The sequence below is a fragment of the Odocoileus virginianus genome, chromosome 4 (genome assembly GCF_023699985.2).
Source record: "Odocoileus virginianus isolate 20LAN1187 ecotype Illinois chromosome 4, Ovbor_1.2, whole genome shotgun sequence".
In the NCBI taxonomy this organism is placed as follows: Eukaryota; Metazoa; Chordata; class Mammalia; order Artiodactyla; family Cervidae; genus Odocoileus; species Odocoileus virginianus.
Window position 1 is genome coordinate 50729743 of NC_069677.1, and position 27122 is coordinate 50756864.

Sequence of the window (27122 nt, forward strand, 5' to 3'; positions counted from 1 at the left end):
TACAGAGATCTTCCTTTTTCAGTAATTGTATATAGAAATTTATCATGTTAAATAAGAAAATACACAAGCAATACTAAATCATGAAACCATGTTGGTGTATCTTAAGTTTTAGGAGATCCCATTTAATCCAAACTCTACATAGAGTCCCTTACCTTTGAAAGGATATTTTGTACTATACTGAGAGTATAATAGTATACTGAGAGTATACTACTGAGAGTATAGTACCATCCTGAGAGTATACTATATTGTGGTAAGGAAGAAGCCCAGAAGAGCTCTTGGCAGCATCCCTTGGACACTGGTGCTCCCACCCAGGCTTTGGCATTGAGGAAATGGCAGTATTATAACCACACAGTCCCAACTTTACAGTTATGGAATGAAATTTCCTAATGTACTGTACAGAAAGCTATCTAGAGATTTAGGTAGTCAGAAGCATCAAGGAATATAAAAATTACATGTCTGCATCAACAATACTTGAAGAGAACAATGCAGTTCTCAAACACAGAGGACAGGCCACCCTGAGAGATTTTCAAAACAACTAACATCTTAGGATAATCTTTGTATACCTAGAAACTACATAAAGCCTGGTACATAAGAGGGGTTTATTAAATGTTTCATGAATGAATGAATTCAAAAACAGCAGAGAAGTGATCACACTAGTAGTAATGTTTGATAAACTTTTACTGCCTGATGATTTTCTTTTCATTTATTCATTGCTTGGAAATGAGTAAATCTGAATAAATTTATCTGTGGCCGTTATATGAGTTTGTGGCTTGGGTATCCATCAGCTACCACATGGGTATATACAATGACAGAATATTCTGAAGGGTGGCTGGCACATTGACCTGGGTCTCAGGAGTCATTATGGTAGGAGATCACTTGCATTTTCCATCTTAAAGCAGTGCTGGTACTAATTTCTCCTTCTGTCAGCACCAGGAGTCCTGGTTTTAAGAAGCTAGGATGGCTGTGTCCAGAAGAAACTCCTGGGGCAGCAAAGATAACCTCCTGAAGACTCCATCTTCTAGCATTTTGTGATTAGTTAAGAAACTTAGGGATCACCCACCATGAAGAGTTAGAACTCTCTATTAACGAGGTAAGAAAAAGAGTGCCTAACTGAGGAGAAGAATGTGGGACCAAATGGTCTGGTGTGTCCAACCCCTCACGATTCCTGAAGGCTAGGTAGAGAGTTCAGCCTGTCCTCCACAAGGACAGGGCATTTCTCTGACCTGCTCATCACTGCCTCTCCAACACCTCAGGCAGATTTGACTTTTGCAGATCAACTCTCTCGCATGTCTTACTTGGTGCCTTCTAAAATTAATTCTCTTATTTAAAAAAAAATCATGAAGGGTAGGCATTTTCATTTTCTTTCAGATACACATGAGGTTGTGTATGTCTGTGGCTAAATAGATTCACCTTTGAGACTTGACTCATCTCTAAAATAGATACTGATACCTACTCCAGTGTTGTTGTGAGAACAAAATAAGATGATGATGGAATACTTTTTATATAACTTACAATGTGCCAAGCACTGTGCTACATACTTTTAGACACAATCTCATTTGGAACTCACAACCCCTCTGATTTGAGTTTATTTACTGGTGGTGGGGGTGGGAGGGAGGTGACAGCTGAGATATAAGCCCAGGCAGACAAACGTCACCGTCCATGCTCTTAATGATTTCAATAGCATATACCAAGTGTCTAGAACAGTACTGCACATACAATAGGTGCTCACTAAATGTTACAAGATTGCCGGGAGAAATATCAATAACCTCAGATATGCAGATGACACCACTCTTATGGCAGAAAGTGAAGAAGAACTACAGAGCCTCTTGATGAAAGTGAAACAGGAGAAAGAAAAAGTTGGCTTAAAGCTCAACATTCAGAAAACTAAGATCATGGCATCCGGTCCCATCACCTCATGGCAAATAGATGGGGAAATAGTGACTGACTTTATTTTCTGGGCTCCAAAATCACTGCAGATGGTGATTGCAGCCATGAAATTAAAAGAGGCTTACTCCTTGGAAGGAAAGTTATGAACAACCTAGACAGCATATTAAAAAGCAGAGACATTACTTTTCCAACAAAGGTCTGTCTAGTCAAGGCTATGGTTTTTCCAGTGGTCATATGTGGATGTGAGAGTTGGACTATAAAGAAAGCTGAGTGTCAAAGAATTGATGCTTTTGAACTGTGGTGTTGGAGAAGACTCTTGAGAGTCCCTTGGACTGCAAGGAGATCCAACCAGTCCATCCTAAAGGAGATCAGTCCTGCGTGTTCATTGGAAGGACTGATGTTGAAGCTGAAACTCCAATACTTTGGCCACCTGATGCTAAGAGCTGACTCATTGGAAAGGACCCTGATGCTGGGAAAGATTGAAGGCAGGAGGAGAAGGGGCTGACAAGAGCATGAGATGGTTGGATGGCATCACCAACTTGATGGACATGGATTTGGGTAAACTCCGGGAGTTGGTGACGGACAGGGAGGCCTGGAGTGCTGCGGTTCATGGGGTTGCAAAGAGTCGGACACGACTGAGCAACTGAACTGAACTGAAATGTTACTTTCCTTCTTATCTTCTAAAGAGATACTATTTGAAGCAAAAGAAGTTCCATAGGAAGATATATAACCTTTCCAGAGGTGGTAGTGAAAGCCAAAGTCAACATTGGAATGTATGAATTCTTAGTCTACCCATCTCAACAAATCTCAAAAACTTTACTATTTATTACATTATGGATCATTTGAAATGACACATGGAGAGTGATGAGTAGACTAAAACATTGAAAATGCTGTGAAATTCTGAATTTTAACAGACTAAAGCTAAATGAAACATAAACACCTTTCTTTTTTCAGTGGGCACCAAAAGAGGCATCCACCCTGCTCTATGGTTGTGCGTCCTGCATGCTGCCTAGGAATCAAAATCTCTTAGGTGCTCAAAGTTTCTAAGGATGGACTTAGCCCTCTGATGAGCAACTAACTTGGGTGGGGAGCCAGGAAGCAGAGTTTGTCCATGCCAGCTATCCTCAACTCTGGCCCACTTAGTAGGACCTCCTGGGAGCTGATGCCATGCTCCCCCTGAAGATTCTAGTCTGGTTGATCTGAGGAAGGGCCCAGGCAAGTATTTTTAAAAGCTCCCAAGTGACTTTATAATGACAGCCAGAGTTGTGACCTGGTCATTGAAATGGACTCAATCCCTCTTCAAGCTCCAAGTTTGATGGGAAACCCAGAGTGGTAGGAAAAGAGACATTAAGTACTGACCCTGAAGAGGGCAAAAAAGAATTCAATAAAGGAGGTAGAAGTTGGTCTTTACCCCAAACTGGAGATGGTAATACCTTGCAGAGTCTTCAGCCCCGACCACACAAATGATTATAGACTATTCTTTCAAGATGCGCTCTTTGGTGCTTTGCCTTTCATTTTTATTAGCACTATTAACCTTCTGCAAAAATCCCAGTGGAAGTAAATGATTGCAACAGAAATAGCTTAGTGGAAACAAAAAAGAGCATCAGCAGTCTTGTTCTCTGGGACAAGCTTACAAGGGTCACCAATTCTGAAAGAGTAGGGTGCCAGCGAGACACATCAGTTTGGTGGGGTCAGGGCAGAATTTCTCCCACTAGTGCTACATAGAATGACTAATTCATTATGGAAAGTCAAAAGCTTAACTAAAGCCTAGTCAGAGGTGGGCTATGAGATCATTATACTGTTCCTACAAATTTTATGACCTCTAGACAACTTGATTTTTCATGACTATGGCATCTATATCCAAAAGAAATACAAAGTTCATTCCAAAGAAAAACATAAATGCATGTCCAATATTCTGTGTCCCTGTTCCCCTTTTATCAGAGTGAGTTGAGAGTCCACTGTCTTTTCCCTGTGTCTCCAGGAGGTCAGCTGGAAGATCAACACAGAAGCCACCACAGTGCCTGAAGAGAGTGCTCAGACTTCTTAAAGTCACACTGGTATAGAAATTACAGACAGCACACCCTGGATATTGTAAACTCTCAAGTAAAGGGAGCCCTCTTACACTGTTGGTGGGAATGCAAACTAGTACAGCCACTATGGAGAACAGTGTGGAGATTCCTTAAAAAACTGGAAATAGAACTGCCATATGACCCAGTAATCCCACTTCTGGGCATACACACCGAGGAAACCAGATCTGAAAGAGACACGTGCACCCCAATGTTCATCGCAGCACTGTTTATAATAGCCAGGACATGGAAGGAACCTAGATGCCCATCAGCAGACAAATGGATAAGGAAGCTGTGGTACATATACACCGTGGAATATTACTCAGCCATTAAAAAGAATTCATTTGAATCAGTTCTAATGAGGTGGATGAAACTGGAGCCCATTATACAGAGTGAAGTAAGCCAGAAAGAAAAACACCAACACAGTATGCTAATGCATATATATGGAATTTAGAAAGATGGTAACGATAACCCTGTGTGCAAGACAGCAAAAGAGACACAGATGTATAGAACAGACTTTTGGACTCGTGGGAGAGGGCGAGGGTGGGATGATATGGGAGAATGGCATTGAAAGATGAAAATTGTCGTATGTGAAACAAATCACCAGTCCAGTTTCAATGCATGAGACAGGATGCTCAGGGCTGGTGCACTGGGATGACCCGGAGGGATGGGATGGAGAGGGAGGTGGGAGGGGGGTTTCAAGATGGGGAACACATGTACACCCATGGAGGATTCAATTCGATGTATGGCAAAACCAATACAATATTGTAAAGTAAAATAATAAATTTAAAAAATTTTTTTAAAAAGACAGATGAGTGGAAAAAAATGTAGGCAATGACTATTAGAAGAAATGGTATATGGTTGATGAGGTGGAAATAGAAGACCACAAAGGTGCCATGAAATACAGAACTGAATTTGCACACAAGAGAACTTGGGTAGAAGTGTGCCTCATTTGTATTCCAAATATAAGTCCTCACATGCTACAAGCTCTCACTCTTGCAGATTTTATTTAGTGTCATCCCTACACACTCTGTCCTCAGACTCTTTACCTTCTTCCAGTCCATCTATTCTATCTTCAAGTTCTTCCTTAACCAGGGAGATTAGGATGGCTAGATGACATGTTTCATCATTTAGAAGATACTTTTGCCCTTTTTCAGCTCCATTACATCAATTTTCCTTTATTTCACCCGCCTGGCAAAAATTTACACCTAGATGAATCTGACTGTCTGGCTACTCATCACCTATAACCAAGATGCTGAGCTGTGCTGGAGAACATCACAAACTGCAGCCATGCATTGTAAATTCTTGGTCTACAGTAACTATACATAGAGTCCACCAATCCTCTGGCTCTTAACTGTTACCCCCTGTCCATTTAGTTTTCAAACCTGCCGTATTTGTCTCAACCTCAGTCCTACCTCCTCTTCCTTTAATGTCACCAGATAAACCTACCTCCTGCTTCACAGAGAACATAAAAGAAATGAACTGTAAACCCCTTCACTTCCTGCTACCAAAGTTGCCAAGCGACCCATAGCAGATGGGACTGGGGTCTTGCCCATCTTCCTGTGGGCTTTCGGATGCTTCCAGTATTTGAACGGCCCGCCTTCCTCACCCTCAGGTGGGTGTGCACTCCACACTGGCTTCCAAGTTAAGGGAACACAAACTAAGACAACATCCTTCCTTTCCTCCCTCTTTGTGTCCCTGTGGAAGAGGGTTCCTTCATCTTCCCAAGGCTGTTTCTTGCAGGCCCATCCCTGGATCCTTCTCGGGGACCCCACTCCACTGATTACCATCTCTCATTGCTGCATCTTATCTTTGCTTGAATTCTACTTTATTTCATTAATTTACACCCACATTTCACTTCTTTTTTTCTTCAAATTTGTCTGATTTTTATTTTCCCATTTAAAAGTTTTCCATTTATCTCTGTTATTTTCCTTAAAGAAGGTATCTAGGAAAATTTTTTACCCAATCTTTGAAACTTAGTACCCTCACACCTATGTTAGTTCTTTTCTTCAGATACTTTATTTTATACTTAAAAAAAAAAAACACTTCCTTATACATTTTCTTTACCAGTTTTTTGCTAATTTGGTCAAGCCTCATTTACTTCACAGCCCCCCTAGGTATTCTGCACAGGCTCTGTGTATAAGCTCACAGTGTGATGAACGGGGCTCACAGTTAGTAGGCAATTAACTGACTGTTACATTTAATCTTCTGTAAAAGTGAGAATATTTGAGTCATTTGCAGCTTGTCTCCTTGCCTCTATTCCCAAGCCTCTCTAATTTCCTGTCTGCAGTGTAACCACAGCGACCAGAATGGGCTTCTTACAATGCATCTGGTCAAACAACACCTTGAAATATTTCAGTGACTTCTCAACACAAAACAAATAAATTCCAAGCTTCATGGCATGGTTTCCAATATTCTTCATAATTTTTCCAAAGTCATCGCTCATCACTTTCTCTCCCATGTAGTTCTTTCTCCAGCCATGCTGGTTTAGACTCCAAGGCTTCCCTTCCTGAAATTTATTTATCCATTCATGTAGAAAATACTTGTTTTTCAGCCACTAAGTTGTGTGCTGCTCTTTGCAACCCCATGGACTGCAGCAAGCCAGGCTTCCCTATTCTTCACTATCTCCCGGACTTGAGCTCCATAATTTTTCAGGGCCAGGCCAGAGGTGGGGTCAAAGAGGCAAATATATAATAATAATGGTTTCTCTTTCCTGGAGCTCTCAGCCAATGGGGAAGACAGAAAAATACCACATGCTGGTAAGAGCGGTTCTGGTGAGAACTAACAGGAAGCCTCTAGCTAGATGTGGACGATCAGGAAAGCAATCATCAAGCCTAGATCTCAGAGAAGGGACGAGTGGAATTTTTTTTTTTAAAGGAATGCCTGTAGCTTTTTTTCTCTTATTCACCTGACAGGTTCTTATTCATCCTTCAAGATCCAACTATCCCTATCAGCACCTTCTCAAGTCCCCAGAAGAAGTCACTTCATCATAGGTGTCATTTCCATGTCTTCTAACAGAGTCTGAGAGTCTTACACCTCTATTTCTCTGTCTTTCTACCTCTGTCATTGATGGGCTGCTTTTTCCCTTATTTTCTCTTTGACCTGGCTCTATTCTACCCTAACTCATCCTCTCATACTCAACTCAGATATCTCTTTCTCCAGGGAGCCTTCCATGATCTCCTCTTAGGCAGCCCTCGTATGAGTTAACACAGACCTTCATATTTCTCTCAGAGCACTGGTCACACTATGATTCATTCATTCATTCATTCCATAAATGAGTATATATGAGCATCATAAATGAGTACTTTCTCTGATCTAAGCATGTATTCTGAACTGATAATCCAGCAGGAGATAAGTCAGACTAAAAAAAAAGCTATCACCAGCGAGTATAAATTCACAGTGTCCTCTGGGGACACAGCCCACGGAGCTCATCCTGCCTGGGAACCAGGCCACTGCTCCCCCCCTGCTCCCTGCAGTGTGAGGGCAGCCTCTGGTGCTCTGGTGCATTTCTTGTTTCCCCAGCATGGTGTCTGGCACCTCTCCTGCAGTCCTCGGACACACAACTGAAGGACAGGAGTGCAGGTCCCATGCTTTCCAGGGATGATGGAATCAGCTGCAGTTTCTGCCCTCTAAGAGCTCAAGCTGAGACACGGGTGGCATCTGAGGCAGCCCATCCACCTGCAGGACCAGGGCAGCCAGCCAGCCTTCCAAAGAAAAGTGCTGGAAGAGAGGGCGACTGGAATGGTGCAACCAGTCACAAAGTCGGGCAGAGGATCACTTCCAAAAATGAGTCTCAGGGTCAGTCTTGCCTCCTCTCTTCAGCCAGCAGCCCTTCAAGTATCACCGAGCAGGTCGGCTGAGTTGGGCCACAGTTTCTGCTCAGAATGGAACAAAGGAGAGGGTGGCTAGAGCAGAGGGCAGAGAAATGGGAAGTGAGAGAGCCAGAGACTAAGAAGAAACTTGTTTCCAGTAAAAATTGCAAGTAGACCCAAGCCAGGACTTTCATCTCCTGTTTCCTGCTCTTCAACCTGAAGAAATCCCCATGGTTAGACTGTCAGCTCTAATGTAGCTACTGCTCATTACTTCAGGCACTTTCTGTAATTGAATGCTGGGGCACCTCTTCTTCCTCTCATTTAATTAGTTGGCAGATGTAAAGTGAGCACTGATGGTATTTTCTGTTGCGCCGTCCTGGAGGTCCTCCTTTGCATATCGTCATCACTCAGGTATTAGGATGAAGTTTCTATTTGTAAATGACGTCTCACAGATCCTTCAAGATGATAGGGGAAGTATTAAAAAGGCAAAGCTACGTATCGTATTTACCCTGCTGAGAAAAGTTTTGTCCATTAGGCAAACACTGGTGGCAGAGGGTAACCCAGCAGAGCTGACCCAATAGACCCTGAGCATCCCTCAGGCTACAGAAAGGCCGGGAGAATTCTCATTTCCAACCTTGGCCACCATTGACATAGAAAAAGCTCAGATAAGCTAAAACAAGTGCCGGGAGGAATTTTAGGATCCAAAGGTCTCTTTTCTTAACTCAAGAGCAGAGGAACTCAGGGCACTTTAAGCAAGAGCCCTCTGGGTTTCCTTTAGGAATGTGGTTGGGGGTGGATTGAAACCCTTCCCCTGCCTCATGGGTGATTCTTGATTGCTGGCAGTTCTTCAGTGACTGATTCAGAGATGGGTTTATAAGCTAGTCAGAACCAGTGGGAAATGACACTTGGGGTGTGTGCAGCCATCTTGTCACCCTGAGAGCAGTCTGAGAATGCACCAACCTTCAGCTTGCAGAGCTCACAATCTGATCCCTGGATCAAGTCATTTGGGCTCACTGTCCCTATGAGCCTAAAATTTTCCAATTTAGGCTAAGCTGATGGTTTTGCTTTGCTTTGAGCTGGGTTTTCCGTTCACTTACTCAAGAAGGCTCCTGACTAATTTACACGCAATAGTTCTAACGAGAACTGAGATTTTATTCCTAACTTCATCCGTCTGAGGCCTCTAAGGCCTATATACAAATCTCCACACATTTCCGCTCAGTGTGCTGACCCACAGCAGCCCACACCTCGGGCGTTAACGCTGCCCTCCCTGCGGTCCTGACTCGAAGAATCCAAGCACATCAGAAGCACAGCCTCACCTGTGCAAGAGGCCAGCACCCCAACTGATTCCCTCATTTTTTAGCCTCACTATTAGAGTAGCTCAGTTGCATGTTTGACTGAAATAGAAACTTTCGTTTGGGTTCTTACATTGCAAAGAGTATAGGAGGGACTTCCCTTGCAGTCCAGTGGTTTAGACTCTGCCCTTCCAGTACAGGGCCTGTGGGTTCTAGCCCTGGTTGGAGAACTAAGATCCCATATGCTATGCAACACCACCAGAAAAAATTTTTTATAAAGAGTATAGGTCCCATGTATATGCCTTAATATATGATAATTATCTTTCTGATTTACTTCACTTTGGATTATAGGCTCTAGGTTCATCCTCCTCATTAGAACTGACTCAAATGTATTCCTTTTTATAGCTGAGCAATATTCCATTGTGTATATGTACCATAACTTCCTTATCTGTTCATCAGGAAGGAGGGGACACATGTATGCCTATGGCTGATTCATGTTGATGTACAGCAAAAACCACCACAATATTGTAAAGTAACCTGTATACAGGTCAGGAAGCAACAGTTAGAACTGGACATGGAACAACAGACTGGTTCCAAACAGGAAAAGGAGTACATCAAGGCTGCATATTGTCACCCTGCTTATTTAACTTATATGCAGAGTACATCATGAGAAATGCTGGGCTGGAAGAAGCACAAGCTGGAATCAAGATTGCTGGGAGAAATATCAATAACCTCAGATATGCAGATGACACCACCCTTATGGCAGAAAGAGAAGAAGAACCAAAGAGCCTCTTGATAAAAGTAAAACAGGAGAGTGAAAAAGTTGGCTTAAAGCTCAACATTCAGAAAACTAAGATTATGGCATCCGGTCCCATCACTTCATAGCAAATAGATGGGGAAACAGTGACTGACTTTATTTTTTTGGGCTCCAAAATCACTGCAGATGGTGATTGCAGCCATGAAATTAAAAGACGCTTGCTCCTTGGAAGGAAAGTTATGATCAACCTAGATAGCATATTAAAAAGCAGAGACATTACCTTGCCAACAAAGGTCCGTCTGGTCAAGGCTATGGTTTTTCCAGTGGTCATGTGTGGATGTGAGAGTTGGACTATGAAGAAAGCTGACCGCTGAAGAATTGATGCTTTTGAACTGTGGTGTTGGAGAAGACTCTTGAGAGTCCCTTGGACTGCAAGGAGATCCAATCAGTCCATCCTAAAGGAGATCAGTCCTGAGTGTTCATTGGAAGGACTGATGTTGAAGCTGAAACTCCAATACTTTGGCTACCTGATGCTAAGAGCTGACTCATTTGAAAAGACCCTGATGCTGGGAAAGATTGAAGGCAGGAGAAGAAGGGGACGACAGAGGGTGAGATGGTTGGATGGCATCACCGACTCAATGGACATCGGTTTGGCTAAACTCCGGGAGTTGGTGATGGACAGGGAGGCCTGGAGTGCTGCGGTTCATGGGGTTGCAAAGAGTCGGACACGACTGAGCAACTGAACTGAACTGAACTGAATTATCCTCCAATTAAACTTTTTAAAAAGTATAGGAAAATAATCTTACAAATGTACTCTTTATAACTGTAGATTGTACGGGGAAAACTCTGGGTGAATAACATGAACAGACGGGCATGTACAGAACTGTGTTTCTTGAAGACAGGAGCTACAGCAGGACTTCATGAGGTCTCTAGGGCGGCACGTGCAGGAGGAAAAGGCATTCGGGGCATCCACACAGAACCAAAATGCTTGCACTCAGCTGCCTTCTCACTTTGAAGTCTTTAGATCACCTGGTCATGGACCACAGATTCTGAGCCCCATTCTGTCTGTGGAGCTTTGACGGATCTCTGCCTACTCTGGAGAGTGATGCGAGGAGTTGTTTAGGCTCTGGAATTTTCTCCTTCTAAAGTAGAGTAAAGGCACTTCCCCAGCTGCCACGCTGGAGTCACAGCGAACTTGACTGCTGCTCGTATCACGACTGTTGGAGCTGGCAGGGGCTCACATGCCTGGCCCAGCTGCTCTCTTTTCAAGGAAGAGAGATGTGGAGATGCAGTGACTATGAGCATGTGGAGACTGGAGGCAGGCAGAGTGGCAGCTGGTGGAGGGGCCAGGGGCAGGAAATGGGGGCTCTGTCATCTCTATCACTGACCTTGATCAAATCATTTCCCCTCTTCCTGACTCTATCTTTGTCATCTGTAAAGTGGGTGATGACTGCAAAAACTTATTCTCCCTCTCACAGCTGTGAGGCCATGTTTACAAATTGTCATCAGTTTCAACAAAGTGCCCATGTCTGAATCTGGAGAAAACTTAGCCTCCCCTAGTATCTGATGGCTTTGCAATTACTTGTTTCATTTTTGGATCATAGGTTAACAAATGAGGGCTACTCATCCTTTACAACTGCACCAAGGGAGATGAGGGTGTGTGTGCGTGTGCGTGTGTGTGTGCGCGTGTGTGCATGCATGTGTGTGCATGTGCGCATGTGTGTACGCGCGTGTGTGTGCGTGTGTGCATGTGTGTGTGTGCGCGTGTGTGTACGCGCGTGTGTGTGCGTGTGTGCATGTGTGTGTGTGCGTGTGTGTGTGCACGCACGTGTGTGTGTGTGTGTGTGTGTAACTGCACCCAGGGAGATGAGGGGGTGTGTGTGTGCGTGTGTGCATGTGTGTGTGTGCGTGTGTGTGTGCGCGCACGTGTGTGTGTGTGTGTGTGTGTGTAACTGCACGGAGGGAGATGAGGGTGTGTGTGCGTGTGTGCGTGTGTGTGTGTGTGTGCAAGTGTGTGAACTTAGGGTTGTGTAGACTCTTCTCCTTTCTCTTCTCCAGCTCCTCCCGGAACCTAACGCTGACAGTGTGTGGAGGATCAGGCTGCCCATCTGTCACCCCAGCTGTGTCTCAGCTCCTGACACCCTCTATGAGGGAGGCAAGAGCACATGAATGGCAGCCCCTGGTAATTCAGAGGGCAGCCAACTTGTCAGCAATTCTGAAGAAGGATTTTATCTATCAAAGTAGAAAACCCAAAATAAATATTCTAAAACCCTTTAAAAAAAATATCAATGCCTCATCATTTTTAATGTGTATGCACCATGGCATTTACTCAAGGTAGACATTCCAGGAGACGTGACAAGCCTAAAACTCACTTGTTACATGTTTAATATTCATGCACCATTTAAATTCTGTGGGTGTCATGGTCTTAAGATAGTTCACTCTGTGTTATGCAGAAAAACTGGTAAACTCTCTGACAGAAGAAATTGCCCTTTAAATTTGCTTCTCGTTTCTTGGAGGCACTTTATAAATACTTAATGTTGTTACTGTTATGTTATTATAATAATATAAGAAGTGGCTAGTTTATATCGGCCTTAACAGCAAGAATGAATATCATGAAGGGTGTCACAAAAATTTTATCAGCCATGTTAAACATTTCGCGTCATGTTTTCCTAGTGTCAAAATACTTAGTGCGCTGAGAGTGTCCCTAAGGCAGAGAGGGACGAGCCAGGAGCCTTCCCGGGATACAGAGAACCCCAAGGCCAGCCCTGGGCTGGGCAGGTTTTCCTCTTGGCGACCCCAGTTCAGGTGCAGAGGCCTCGCCAGCTCCGAGGCCTGGACCTGAGCACAGCAGCCAGCTAGGCAGATAGAAAGCATAGCCACCGCCTGGCTCTCCGGTCACCAGCCCATGTAAGTCACTATCGCCTTCTCTGTGGTAAGGACAACGAGTTCCAGTCCTACAACTGCCTCAGAATCCTTGGAACAGTCTCTTAAAAACACCTGTGCCTTAACAAAAAAAAACAAAACAAAACACCTGTGCCTTGGCAGACTCTTATTCAAAAGGTCTGGGTGGAGACTGGTTATCTGCATTGTAAAAAGCACCACAGGGAATTCTGCTGTCCAGACAGAGTTGAGAAGACACACCTCCTGAGAGACTCAGTGTCTTCAAGATGTCAAATGTTTTACTTTATGACTCTATCCCTTCAAGAATGCAGAGCGAAAGGGCTGTCTGAATAAACAGAACAGGATGATCATGGAGTCAGTTTGCTCTGCCTGGGAATTAACTGCCTTGAGGTCTGTAGAAATCAGGGCCCTGAAGGCATGGGTGTTCCTTCTTTTCTTCACTGTTTAGATCCAGGCCCAGCCCAGTCTGGCAGGAATGCATAAAATGCCTCCTGACCAGTGAACAGCCCAGGAGGACTCCTTAGGGGATGATGGTATCCTGCATGAAGTTCCAAATGTGCTCAGCTGAAAACGGAGGAAGCGATCACATACCCCCTCATCTGAGCTCCTCCCATCTTCCCACAACCTTGATCACATCCTAGAAATACCTGACTATTTGCCTTGCCACAAGCACCTGTGTGATATTTTTACAAAACTAGCAATATGCTTTTATTAGAGTTCTCCAGAGAAGTAGAATCTTATAACTTCTTATAAAATTCCTTGCTATATATCTTTTTATATGTAATATTTATATATTTTATATATAATTATAATATATAATGGCTTTCCTTGGTGGCTCAGATGGTAAAGAATTTGCCTGCAATTCAGGACACCCAGGTTTGATCCCTGGGTTGGGAAGATCCCCTGGAGAAGGGAATGGCTACCCACTCCAGTATTCTTGCCTGGTGAATTCCATGGACAGAGGATCCTGGTGAACTATAGTCCAGGGGGTCACAAAGAGTTGGACATGACTAAGTGACTAGTCATAACACATAATCATGACACTAGTCATGACACATAATATACAATAAAATATAAAAAATATATTTTTATATATAGAAATTACACACACACACACACACACACACACACACAGAGATTGATTTCTTATAAGGAATTGGGTCCCAGTTGTGAAGGCTGGGAAGTCCCAAGATCTGTCATCTGCAGCTCAAGACCCATGATAACCCATGTATAGGTTCAGTCCAAGTCTGAAGGCCTGAGGATCAAAAGAGCTGATGGTGTAAATTCTAGTCCAAAAGCCAGCAGGACCCAAAAAAAGACAATGTTTCATTTTGAGTTCAAAGGCCAGAAAAATCTGATGCTCCAGCTTGAAGCAGTCAGGCTGGAGGAGTCTGCTTTTGTTCGAGGGGTCTAGGCCTTTTTGTTGTATTTAAGCCTTCAGCTAACTGAAGGAGGGCCACCCATCTACATTAGGGAGGCAATCTGCTTTATGTAGTCTACAAATTCAAACATTCGTCACATCCAAAGTCATCCTCATGACACACCTGGAATAATGTTTGACCAATCCAGGTACCCTGGGACCCAGTCAAGTTGACAAATAAAATTAACCATCACACGCCTTTTCTCTTGCCAGCCTCTTAAGTGGATAGAGGCATGTATATCTCAGAGTGAGTGGCAGGATGAAGTCTGCCCCTTCCCAGCAGCTGTGCCCACTGTGGGGTATGACCTCCTGTGGCACGAATCAGAAGGACTTCCTGCTCCCAATGTGTGGGGCAGACGCCCTTTCTATCTGCAGGACTGAGAGCTCCGAGCCCAGCCCAGTGTGGACTCGCGTCACTATGTACACAGTAGATCCCCTGGTCCTGACATGTGTTGGGTTTCTCTCTGCTCTCTCCCCACCTCCCAGCTCCACTTGGCCTTCTTTGTTTCTGTGTTGATACGCTGCTGGAGAAAGCCAAAAAACTGGGCTGGCTAGACCCCAGTAATTCATCATTTCTGACTTTCTCTGGATCCTCACTGCTACCCACTGTGCATTTTGTCATTCCTTAGCAATTGACCCACTTACCCAGTCTTCTATTCAATAACTATTTTTGAGCACCTACTACTTGCCAGATACCATGATCTGTTAACAGGGATGTAGGGAAAAAAAAACAAACAGAGGAGATCTCTGCTCTCAGGGAGCATACAGCCTGAGAGACTCCAAAAGGCAAGTGTCCTAAACCTGTCTAAATACCTCAGTCCTCTGTATTTGCAGGTGACTTCAGTGACAACCATGGGTTCACCCCTGTTAGAAGCTCCTGGGTCTTTACTGCTGGTTGGAGCTCTCTGCTGCATTCCCGGGGCCCTCTGGATATCTGAAGCCGATGCTGGCAGGCTCTTGGGTCTCCTCTAGCCAACGGTGCTTCTGCCTCTCCTCTTCCTTTTTCTTACTGCTCCCTCCTACATTTCCTCCTTCTGAGATTTCAGCCTGGCCACCCACATGCCCAATCCGGAACTCTGTTCATGGAGACCTCTAATTCTGAACCCCAAGGTCACTAAGTCCTGTTTATTCTTCCTCCTTTAAAAAAAATCACCTTCTTCCTGTCCATCTTTATTACCACTGCCTCATCATCTGACCCCAGGCTCAACTCTTTCCCCCTCTAATCTAGCCTTCACATCGTTTCCAGAAAACAATTCAAATACATCTTATCATGTCCTACTCCTGATTCTAGTTTTTCAATGGCTTTTCACAAGCTGGAGCAGGGCTTTAACACTCTTTTTTTTTTTTTTTTGGAAGAAGGATGCTGTTTTTCCTTCAAAATGTAACATGAAGCACTAAAAAGAAATGAGCTATCAAACCATAAAAAGACATGGAAGAAACTTAAATGCATATTACTAAGTAAAGGAAGCCAATATGAAAAGACTGCATACTATAGGATGTGCATACTACATGAAACTCTGGAAAATGCAAAGCTATGGAAACAGTAAAAGGGTCAGTGGTTGCCAGGGGTTAGAGGTCAGAAAAAATAGGCAGAGCACAGAGGATTTTAAGGGCAGTAAACTACTCTGTATAATACTATGATGGCGAATATCTATTATGACATTTGTCCAAACCCACAGAATGTAAAACACCAAAGTTATACATATAAATATAGTCTTTGGGAGATAATAGTACGTCAATGTAATAATACATTCATGGTATGTATGAATAATACATTCGGCATGTAATAATAATACATTCATTACAGTAAGACTGTAATGAATATACTACTTTGATGTGGGATGTTGATAGTGGGGGAAGCTGTGAGTATATGATGTAAGGGGAAATTTCTGTACTTTCTGCTCAGTTTTGCTGTGAACCTACTCTTGTTCTAAAAAACAAAGTCATTTACGATACACTACATTAAAAATTTTAAATTTAAAGTACTACATTTTAAATTTACCTTTAAAATCTTATATTCATGTTCACATTTAGAAAGTAGAGCTACTTTGCTGAAGTGGTGGCAATGGAAAGTGGGCAGGGAAATGTGTCTCCCGTCTGTACCTCATCTCCCAGGTGTTCCCCGAGACCTTGGCGCTGCAGGACTTGGAGGAACCCCAGAGACCTGGAGGACTAGCGCTCAATGCCTTAGTGAGGCAGATGATGGCCTTCCTCATCAGGCCCAGCTTTCTTTCCAGGCTCAGCTCTTGTGGTTCCCAATACCCTGCCTTCCAACGTTCTACACAGACACTAGTATTCCTCCAGTATCTCCCACTCCATGGTTCTCCCTCCAGGCCATTGCTCACGTTGCTCCTTCTGTCTTTCATCCTCCCCCACTTTTCTCTACTTGATGACCCCCTTCAAGTCTCAGCTCAAACAGCACCTCCCCTGTGGAGCTGCTCCAGATTCCCCAGGAGACCTTCTTCATGCTTGGTTCATCCTGTACCCTCTATTATGACATCCGTCCAATGCACTGTCTGTTTTTGCATGCCTAACTCCAATTACACTATGAGCAATTTGAGAGTGGTTTTCATCTTGATAGCCTTGCTGTTTTCATCTTGATAACCTCTGTAGCTAGCCTGATGCCTGGTTTCCTGAATGTTTGCTGAGAACGGAGGAGAGGAAGAATGAATGAATACGTAAATTCTCCTCTTTCTCTCTCAGAAGATAATCCCACTTCCCCCTAGACTGAGATGATGCTCAATCACTATTCGGTGGCTTTTCTACCTTCCCATCAGTTTCCTTGCTTTTGGGTCAGTGTATTTACAAACCAATCTAGCCACAGCAGCTCACGACTGGGTCTCCACTTGACTCCCACCCCCCACTGTTCTGTTGACAGAGCTATGTTCCTTTAGCTGTATCTTCAGTTCATCCTTGAGTTATTTCACCTTTCTGCTTCCATTTGCATATGCTCTTGCGTATGCTTGGCAGGACGAGAAATTCCCAGCCTGTCCTTCTCCAAAGTACTTCAGTAAAAGACATCTGTAGTCCTATGATTGCTTGGAATATTTAATACTTAATTTTCAAAGCCTCAGTTGAACACATGTTATAACTGAGCTGATATCCCAAGTCCACAACAGTAAATCCAGCTCCACCTGGATTTGACAGCTGAGGTATGCAGAGCCCGAAAAATTATCTAAAGTTGGTGCGTTATTTCTTCCTATGAATTTATTTTTGTCTCCTATGTTTTACAGAAGTAGGTAGCTCAGAAAAGTTCTCAAAGAATATTTATTCAAGCTTTGTTAACCTGTTTTTAATGAAGCCAGTCAATCCCATGAACTTCCTCATTTCCTCCTATTTTTTCATGCCATGTCTTATCACAAGTGTTCAAGCTCTTAGAAAAAAAACCTAAAGCTCAAACCAGCACTTGCTCCTGAATCAGGTCTGTTTCAAAATTCACCAAAATACCTACAGCTCATACACAGTTTTAAAAAACTAGTCTGCCCCCTGGAGACTCACTTATATGTGGCACTTCATAGGCACCTGAATTTTTTATAGACTTAAGGGCTTTTGGTTGAGTTTTCTAGGTATTTTTGATGAAATATTTTCCACTATAGATACTGATTCTATGAGACAATTGTCTAAGACTGTTCACTATATTTCTTTTTTTAGAAACTTTTTATTTTGTGTTGGGGTATAACTGATTAACAATGCTTTGATCATTTCAGATGAACAGCGAAGGGACTCGGGTATACTTATACATGGATCCAGTATCCCCTAATGCCCCTCTCATGCAGGCTGCCACATCACGTGGAGCAGAGTTCCATGTGCTGTACTGGAACACATAGTAGGATGTGCATGTCCATCCCAAACCCTCCAACTATCCCTTCCCCCCCATCCTCCCTGCCCCTGGCAACCATAAATTCATTCTCTAAGTCTGGATTGTTCACTACATTTCTTAATCCATATTTTCTTAAATTGCTATATTCCTTAACTTCTTTCAGTAATAAGTAGTGAACAGCTATTTATCATTTGTTGCTGTTGTTGCTGTTATTGTTTAGTTGCAAGTCATGTCTGTTAAGCACTCTCAAAAAAACTAAGGTTAGAATATCCCTGGTAATGAATCTACAGGGTCTTTCCAATACAAGTAAACAGTAACAAAATAAGAGCCATAAATTGAGCAAAAGTCAAATTGCCTTAGTATTACGGTGAACAAAGACCACCTTCACTTCCCAAACCATATTATTAAGGAGAATCAGAAAAACTCAGGCATCATTAGCCTTCAATATTTTTGCTATACTGTGAAAGGGGGCAGAATCAGTTGCCACTATCTGTTATTCATTCACTATCATCGCTTCATCCGGTCCCCACATCCACAAAGTTCAAGAAACCTTCCTCCCAATTCCTCCTCCCAACCTGCTTTGCCTTTTTCATACTGTTCATGGGGTTCTCAAGGCAAGAATATTGAAGTGGTTTGCCATTCCCTTCTCCAGTGGACCACGTTTTGTCAGAACTCTCCACCATGACCCATCCATCTTGGGTGGCCCTACATGGCATGGCTCATAGTTTCATTGAGTTAGACAAGGCTGTGGTCCATGTGATCAGTTTGATTAGTTTCCTGTGATTGTGGTTTTCATTCTGTCTGCCCTCTGATGGAGAAGGATAAGAGGCTTATGGAAGCTTCCTGATGGGAGAGACTGACTGAGGGGGAAACTGGATCTTGTTCTGATGGGTGGGGCCATGTTCAATAAATCTTTAATCCAATTTTCTGTTGATAGATGGGGCTGTGTTCCCCTCCTGTTGTTTGACCTGAGGTCAAACTATGGTGGAAGTAATGAAGATAATCTCCTTGGGAAAAAAGGTATGACCAACCTAGATAGCATATTAAAAGGCAGTGACATTACTTTGTCAACGAAGGTCCATCTAGTCAAAGCTATGGTTTTTCCAGTAATCATGTATGGATGTGAGAGTTGGACTATAATGAAAGCTGAGCACCGAAGAACTGATGCTTTTGAACTGTGGTGTTGAAGAAGACTCTTGAGAGTCTCTTGGACTACAAGGAGATCCAACCAGGCAATCCTAAAGGAAATCAGTCCTGAATAGTCATTGGAAGCACTGATGCTGAAGCTGAAACACCCAATACTTTGGCCACCTGATGCAAAGAACTGACTCATTGGAAAACACCCTGATGCTGGGAAAGATTGAAGGCGGAAGGAGAAGGGGACAACAGAGGATGAGATGATTGGATGGCATCACTGACTCAATGGACATGAGTTTGAGTAGACTTCTGGGGGATGGTGATGAATAGGGAGGCCTGACATGCTGCAGTCCATGGGGTCGCAAAGAGTCGGACACGACTGAGTGACTGAACTGAATGAAGATAATGGCGATCTCCTTGAAGCTATGACCAACCTAGACAGCATATTAAAAAGCAGAGACATCACTTTACCAACAAATGTCTGTCCAGTTAAAGCTATGGCTTTTCCAGTAGTCATGTATGGATGTGAGAGTTGGACTATAAAGAAAGCTGAGAGCCGAAAAATTGATGCTTTTGAACCATGGTGTTGGAGAAGACTCTTAAGAGTCCCTTAGAATGCAAGGAGATCCAACCAGTTCATTCTAAAGAAAATTAGTCCTGAATGTTCATTGGAAGGACTGATGTTGAAGCTTAAACTCCAATACTTTGGCCACCTGATGTGAACAACCAACTCATTGGAAAAGACCCTGATGCTAGGAAAGATTGAAGGCAGGAGGACAAGGAGACGACAGAGGATGAGATGGTTGGATGGCATCACCAATGCAATGGACATGAGTTCGAGTAGACTCTGGGAGTTGGTGATGGACAGGGAAGCCTGGGGTGCTGCAGTTCATGAGATCACAAAGAGTCAGACATGCTGAGCTATTGAACTGAGCCAAACTAAACCAGTTTTGAAACTCACATCATCAGTCCCCCCATGTTACAGTCACTTTCTCATCACTAGTCAGTCCCTCTCATAGGAAGAGTTTAGCTCTGGTTCATTGTCACTCTCTCCCATATTAGTTTTGCCATACATTTTAGTGATTTCAGTGACCCCAAAGGTAATCAATCCTTCCCTACACCGTTCATTGTCACTCTCTCCCATATTAGTTTTGCCATACATTTTAGTGATTTCAGTGACCCCAAAGGTAATCAATCCTTCCCTACACCTTTATCTTTCAGCTTCTTGACCTCTTCTGGTCTACTTATCTTGCATTCAGAACAACCTCAGTTACTCTCTCCCAAGGGACATGCTTTAGACTTTAACATAAGCAGGACCCCCCATAACCTCAATTTCAAGAATCTCTCTTTCCAACCACCACTTTCTATTCTTCTATTCTACTGTCTCTACTGATCTTACTCCAGCAGTGCCTTGGTCCTCTGCATGTACAGTTCACTGATCCTTCCACTTTTCACTGTCCTTCTGCCTCCTCCTTTTCCTGGCTTTAGTCCTCATTCTCCTGCCTGCTCAGCTTCAACCCCAAAGTCCACCATTACGATCACCCCTTTGCATAAACCCTCAACATAATTGCCTCTTCTTTGTATCTTATGCCCTTGAGAAACCCCACCTGGACTTGCATGGCTGAACACAACGGGAAGAAAAACACCCAACCATGGAGATGGTCTCTTCAAATTTATTAGCATGAATCTCAAGCAGATCCTTAATGCTGTCTAGCCATTCTGATGCATTCCTTTGGCCCATTCACTCTTCTACTCTCCTAGAAATTCTCTCTCTCCTCAAACTTTCAACATCACTCTTTCATCCTCCCTAATAGCTGATATGACCTTGCTTCTGATCTCACTGAGCATACAGAAGCAGTAGAAAACAACTTCTACAAGATACTGCTTCTGTCACCCTATAGACCCAACTACCAGCCTCAAAGTCCGTGCACTCTGTCTTCTTTCATGTTACTCTCCTCTTGGGTCTTCCAGAAATCATTGCAGGTATTTTTTCCTCTACTTGTCTTAACCATTGTTTTCCCTTCTCAAAAGAATTTCTCCATCAGCATTTAAGTGTGCTGTTATTTCTTCCGTGTGTTACAGCACCCTCTCTGACCACACCTGCCTGTCTAGCTTCCATTCCATTTCTCTGCTTCTCGTTATAGAAATAGTCATCAAAAGAGCAGCTGCCTGCCCTTCTTTTTATATGTTCTCTTGAACATATTCCAGTCATGTGTCAGTGAACCCCTCACTGCTTCAAAATGGATCTTTTCAAAGTCACTAGTGACTTGCACGCAGCTAAACTGAATGATCAATTCTTGACTCTCATCTTGCTTGACTCATGAGCAGCATTGACAGAGTATGGCTCTATCTCCCTTGAAATGTTGGGTTCTCGGATTCCCTATTCTCCTGGTTTTCCTCATCTGTTTTTTTGGAAAAACAAACAAACAAAAACACCCCCAAAAAACAAAAAGCCACTGCTTGTTTTCAAGGTTCTTTGTTGGTTCTTCCTCATTTTCTCAACTTCTTAATGGACTTCCCAGGTCACAGACCATGTTCTTCTGCTTTCTGTACTATTTATACTCACTCCCCTAATGTTCTTATCCAGTTTCGTGGCTTATACAATATATACATGTTGATGACTCCTACGTCATCCTACATCCAGCTCAGATCTCACTTCTAGACTCAAGATGCATATATCCTTTTGCCTATATACATATATGTCTTTTCTTGGATGTCTAATAGGTATCTCAAACTTAACATGTCCCAAACCAATCAGCTCTCTCCCCTCCTAAGTCTCTCTCCCTTCATTCTTCCACATCTCACGTACTGGCAATTCCATCTTTTCTGTTGCTCAGGCAAAAAACCTTAGCGTCATCTTTGACTCTTTTCTCTTGCAACCCAAATAGAATCCGACAGAAGATCTGCCAGGCTCAACCTTCAGAACATAGCTATAACCTGACCACGTCTCACCACGTCCTCAGCTACCATCCTGGTCTAGACTCTCTTAGGTTACAGAAATAGTTCTGATGATGTCGAATTGGCTCAACAGCAAAGTGGCCATTTCCCTTGTCTGGGGGATGGCAAGAAGCTGTATGATGCCCTAAGCTCCACACTCAGATTTTAACATTTCAGATGTATTCTTATGATGTTAAAATCGCCATCTTTTCTTAGTTGTCTTTAAATATTTATCTTGTGCCTAAAGCATTTAAGTACATTATAAAAGTATATGTGTGTGTGTGTGTGTGTGTGTGTTAGTCCCTCAGTCATGTCCGACTCTTTGTGACCCCATGGACTGTAGCCCACCAGGCTACTCAGTCCATGGAATTCTCCGGGCAAGAATAATGGAGTATATAAATACATTAAAATAGAAACACATGAGAAAATTAGGGAAAGGGGAGATAAGGATAGAAGAAAATTCATATGATGTCGCAGGTGCATTGCGCACACAGCCACATGCCATGAGGTTGTGTACCCTTGCTAGAAAGGGAACAATAACGGAGAAGTCTCTTCCTCTAAGATGTGCTTTAATATCATATTTCTTTTTGCTTAACAGGCCTGAAGAAGACATCATGATCACAGTGGCTCCTTGGGCCTGAGTGGCAGAGGGCTGTGTGGGGAAGGAAAGGAGAAGGGTTGTGTGCTCAGAAGAAGTGAGGCAACATTGGTCAGGAAGATTGGGTCCTGACCTACACCCCAATCATTCCCTGGTATTCCCTCCAATCTCCCACCTCCCAGCTCACCCCTACATGTTACCCTGAGTACTTACCAAGACCCAAGCAAGAAACTCTGAGTCCTGATTTTCCAAGATTCCTAAAATAAAAATAAAGCAACATATGGTCATCATTTCCTCAGGTAGAATTTTAACTGTGAGTATTAAATCTCACTTAAAAATTTTTTAATTAAAATATAGTTGATTAACAGTGTTGTGTTAGTTTCAGGTATATAAACGTTTGATGACATTGTTCTTGACTAGAGCCGTGGTAGGGGCAGAGCTCCAGATGCAAGCCTGTGGTTTGGGGAAGAGGCTCTTTCATCCCTATCTGGGCACTAGAAAGTCCAAAATGTTCTTAGGCTCAGCACAACAACAAAGAGTCCCCCAAAACACAGCTTTTCAGCCCTATTGGTCTTCTTCATCAGTTTCTTACAAGTGTAATATCTCTCTTCTTGAGGGCAAGATTTGTAGATTATTTACCCATCAGTCATTCTTTATTCATCAATCAATCCTGGCCCATAGTGGACACTTAATAAACATTTGTTGGCTGAGTAACAGATGAACTGACCTTTAAAACAAACTATTACTACAGATGGATAGGGAATATTAAAAGAACAAATACAAGATAATCCTTTAGGCTATTTAAACTAAATTAGATTACTTTTATTAAAAAACTACACAAAATTCCTACAAAAAGGTCAGACAGTCCTTAAATGATTCTTCCTCTCCTCAACATTTTTGCTTTGCATCCTTAAAAGTTGATCCAGGGAGAGGAAATATATTTTCATTCTTTAAGTAGAAAAAGAACTAGGTGCTCTAATCTTAACTGTAAGGTGTTTGTGGAAACCCAGACCCAACCCATCTTCCTGTCATCTGCCTAAATGCCTTCAGAGAAGAAATTGAATTCTCAGAGAAAGGATGTCTCATAGATTTTTGTAGAGATCCAGTGTGAAGAGATGAAGCTGACATTATTGAAACATGGTAGAAAAGTGTATTCCTTACTTTCTGATCAGATGCTTTTATGATAATACAGCTTTTCTTCCTGCTTCTACCCAAACAAAATAGAACTAACTTTTCTAAAAAGTTTTCTACAGCTCAGTTCTTCCAGATTCTGTCTTGATTATCCCACAGTTTGGTTTCTTTAGAGCTAGTAATCAGTGCTCTTATTTTTGCATCTATTTCTTTCCCCTGCTTGCTACTGTCTACAAAATTCCACCTAAGCAACACAGTTCCTTTCCTAGCATGGTCCAAAGGAAATTACACTGCAAAGAGTTGAAAGATCCAGATTTTTGTGACTTTGCTGCAACCAGCTATGTGGCCTTGGAGATATCACTTCCTTCCTTGGACTTTAATTTCTTCATAGTAAAATGGGTAGTAATGTCTATGCCATTCATCCAGCATCGCTGTTGTGGGACTGGAACATGATAATGTATGCTAATGTGTTCACAGTAAACAAATGCAAAAGCATAATTATTTTTGGTGCCTTCTTCTTATGCTGTCAGAGACATAGCGCTAAATTTTCCATATGAATTGGATGTGTCCACCTGGCAGGAAACTATTGCATAAAGGTGTGTGTGAAAAATATTTTGAACTGCTAAGTAGGAGAAAAATACTTGGACCTTTCCCATGAAATTAATTTGCATAAGGAATTGTTCTTTTAGTAGTTTCTCAGAAAACCACAGGATGTACAGCTAGAAGCTTTGCATTGTGGTCTAAAAGTCTACTGATTTTAAAGGGTAGGAATCTAGAGTGAAAGCTATATGGTGGGGTGTATAAAAAAAGACCTACACCAGAATAAAAAAAAAATCAAAGAAATATATAAGTGAATAACACTCTCCCAGGTAGAGATATTTGACATTGATGAATTACTGATTTATCGACAGATTACCATGTTCAAAGCAATGGGCAAGGTCATGCAGACACAAAAGAGCAATCGTGTAATCACAACGCAGTGGGTGATGTCCTCCCATGGAGGTTCTTGGGAGGACATGGAGGAGCTACCTCAGGTTTGCACTTGTATAACTATGTGGGTGTCGGGGGGGAAAGATCTAGGCAAGGAATTTCATGTAATTTTCATATCTTTCCGTGACTTTGAGCACAATAGGGAACAGGAACTTGGTGCAGAAAATGAAGCAGAGGAAGAAACTTTTCTAACAAACTCAAATAGGGCAAGATTATGACACTGGGCACTTACCAAGCAGCATCTCAGCACCCAAGGTAGGGAGACCTGCTCTAAGGTCCCTTATGCCAGGGATCTAGGGAGACAGTGACCACTCTGATATGGGTTTGGAGGGCCAAACTTGAGAAACTTGGGAACTGCCAGCCAAGACAAACTGCAAAGTAGCAAGTACTCAACCTAGCCCATGTTATTGCCACTGCTGTTTGAACACCAGGCCAGCTTTTCTGGAATGAAAGCCTTAGAAGATTTTGCACTATCAGAAAAGTTCAATCACAGACAAATATTGATAGAGAGGTGATAGGTCTCACATTGAGGCTTGGTGTTTTAACTTTATTTAACTTTTTCACAGATTATTTTTTTTCTCTCTAAGTGGAACGATTGGGCTTTCCTGTTGGCTCAGTGGTAAAGAACCTGCTTACCAATGCAGGAGACACAGTCTGATCCCTAGGTTGGAAAGATCCCTGGAGAAGGAGATGGCAACCCACTCCAGTATTCCTGCCTGGGAAATGCCATGGTCAGAGGAGTCTGACAGGCTACAGTTCATGGGGTCACAAAAGAGTCAAACACAACTTAACAACTAAACAACAACAAGAATAAGTGGAATGATTACCAAATTCAGTTAGCTGTTTTTTAAAGTGAGAGGTATTTTGTGTGCCTAAGCCATGCCTGGTCTCTAAGTCCGTTGCCCTTACTTTTTGCAGGGATAAGTCTCATTGTGAGGCTCCTCCCCGGTAAAGCACGCTTGCCACTCACTTAGCAGATGGAGAAGATAGGAGGAAATAACTTCCTCCAGTTCATGTGGATTTCCAACACAATTTCCGTGATTCCAAATGGCATATCTCCACCCAGCCCACGTTCCTGTCTGCACAATACTAAGCGGAGGTGGGGTGATTGTTTAGCCACTTTGATCCATTTAAGCTCTGCTGGGTAATAGAAGCCCAAATACTTGACACATTTGATCTAATGAGTCCAGAATACATCATCCAAAAGCTTGCTTGTGTGGCTAGAGCACCAGATAATGGCCAGGTTTACACATCACACTGGGCTGTGACAGGTGTCCTGGAACCTTCTCTATCCAGCTCAATGGAATTTTCATGCACACTTCATGACCTTGTGTGACATTGTGCATTGAAATAACTTAATGTAGTTGCATTTTATCTCTTAATTCCTCAGCATTAGCACAGGTGAGGCTACCAAAAAAATTCTGGAAGCACATCAAAAGTCCGAATACATAGAATTTCTCTTCCATTTAATTCAAAGCAGTTGCACTGCACTAGTTTCCCTATTTTATCTGTGTCAGACATACCAGAAGAAAGTCTCACTGTGTTCATTTTTAGTATATGCTCCTGTTCAACTCAAAATAAAAGCTCCTCTTTCCCAAGTGAACCTGAGCTGCTCAGCTGCTAATATTAGAAATGAATGACATCAATATGGGGGCACGGGACACTTAGCTTTGTCAGTCAAATTTTGGAAATCCTAAACCTTAAGTCAAAGCCTTGGGAAAGTTACTGGAGAAGGGATATAGCTTCTTGAGAAGCCAAAGGTTGCATTTCTTCTTTCTAAAGACAGAATTGTTCTCTCAGTGGCTGAACTTGTTTTAGGACAATGGTTAGTCCCATGACAGATTCATTAAATATAATTTCTAGTGTTGTTTTGTGGAGCATCCATCATGCTCTTTTTAAGACAATAACAGAATTGTAAGAACTGAAATCAAGTGTCACTTAGGCACAGTATCAAATGCCATTTGATGTTTACAGGTCCTTTACAAATCAAAGATGCTAAAAGCAGAAAGTTAGCAGCCTAAATGTGTTGTTTTAAATTGCTTGCTTCCTCATACGTGTATCTTAGACACTGTTTACAGTAAACTGCTTGGAAGAAAGGAACAGTTGGCTAAAATAGGTACCTTGCATTTGACCAAGAAAGATGCATGTTGCACAGGAGAAAAATCCCTTATTTGGAGGCTGACACAGCAGAGACAAGCTGAAGGCACATGTAAAGGGCTCAGTGGCCTTGTCAAGCCGGCAGAAACAAATTTGGCTTGACCTGGTTTTCATGGGCTCAGATCATTACATCATCTGCTGTTTTAGTCTAGCTGAACATCTTTCTGATCCTTCTAAATCACATTCTGCTATGTGCGGGGCCTTATCTGGAAGCTAC

At 42.7% G+C, this 27122-nt stretch overlaps 1 protein-coding gene across 3 annotated transcripts in view; it reads right to left on the bottom strand.

Moving 5' to 3' along the window:
- The window catches only part of KCNAB1 (potassium voltage-gated channel subfamily A regulatory beta subunit 1), a 420781-nt gene that overhangs the window by 98768 nt on the left and 294891 nt on the right, over positions 1 to 27122 (bottom strand). For all 3 annotated transcript variants that reach the window (XM_070466535.1, XM_070466537.1, XM_070466536.1), the window contains exon 2: positions 22841 to 22884. In XM_070466535.1, coding sequence (XP_070322636.1) covers positions 22841 to 22884 — 44 coding nt within the window. The remainder of the gene's footprint in view (positions 1 to 22840; positions 22885 to 27122) is intronic.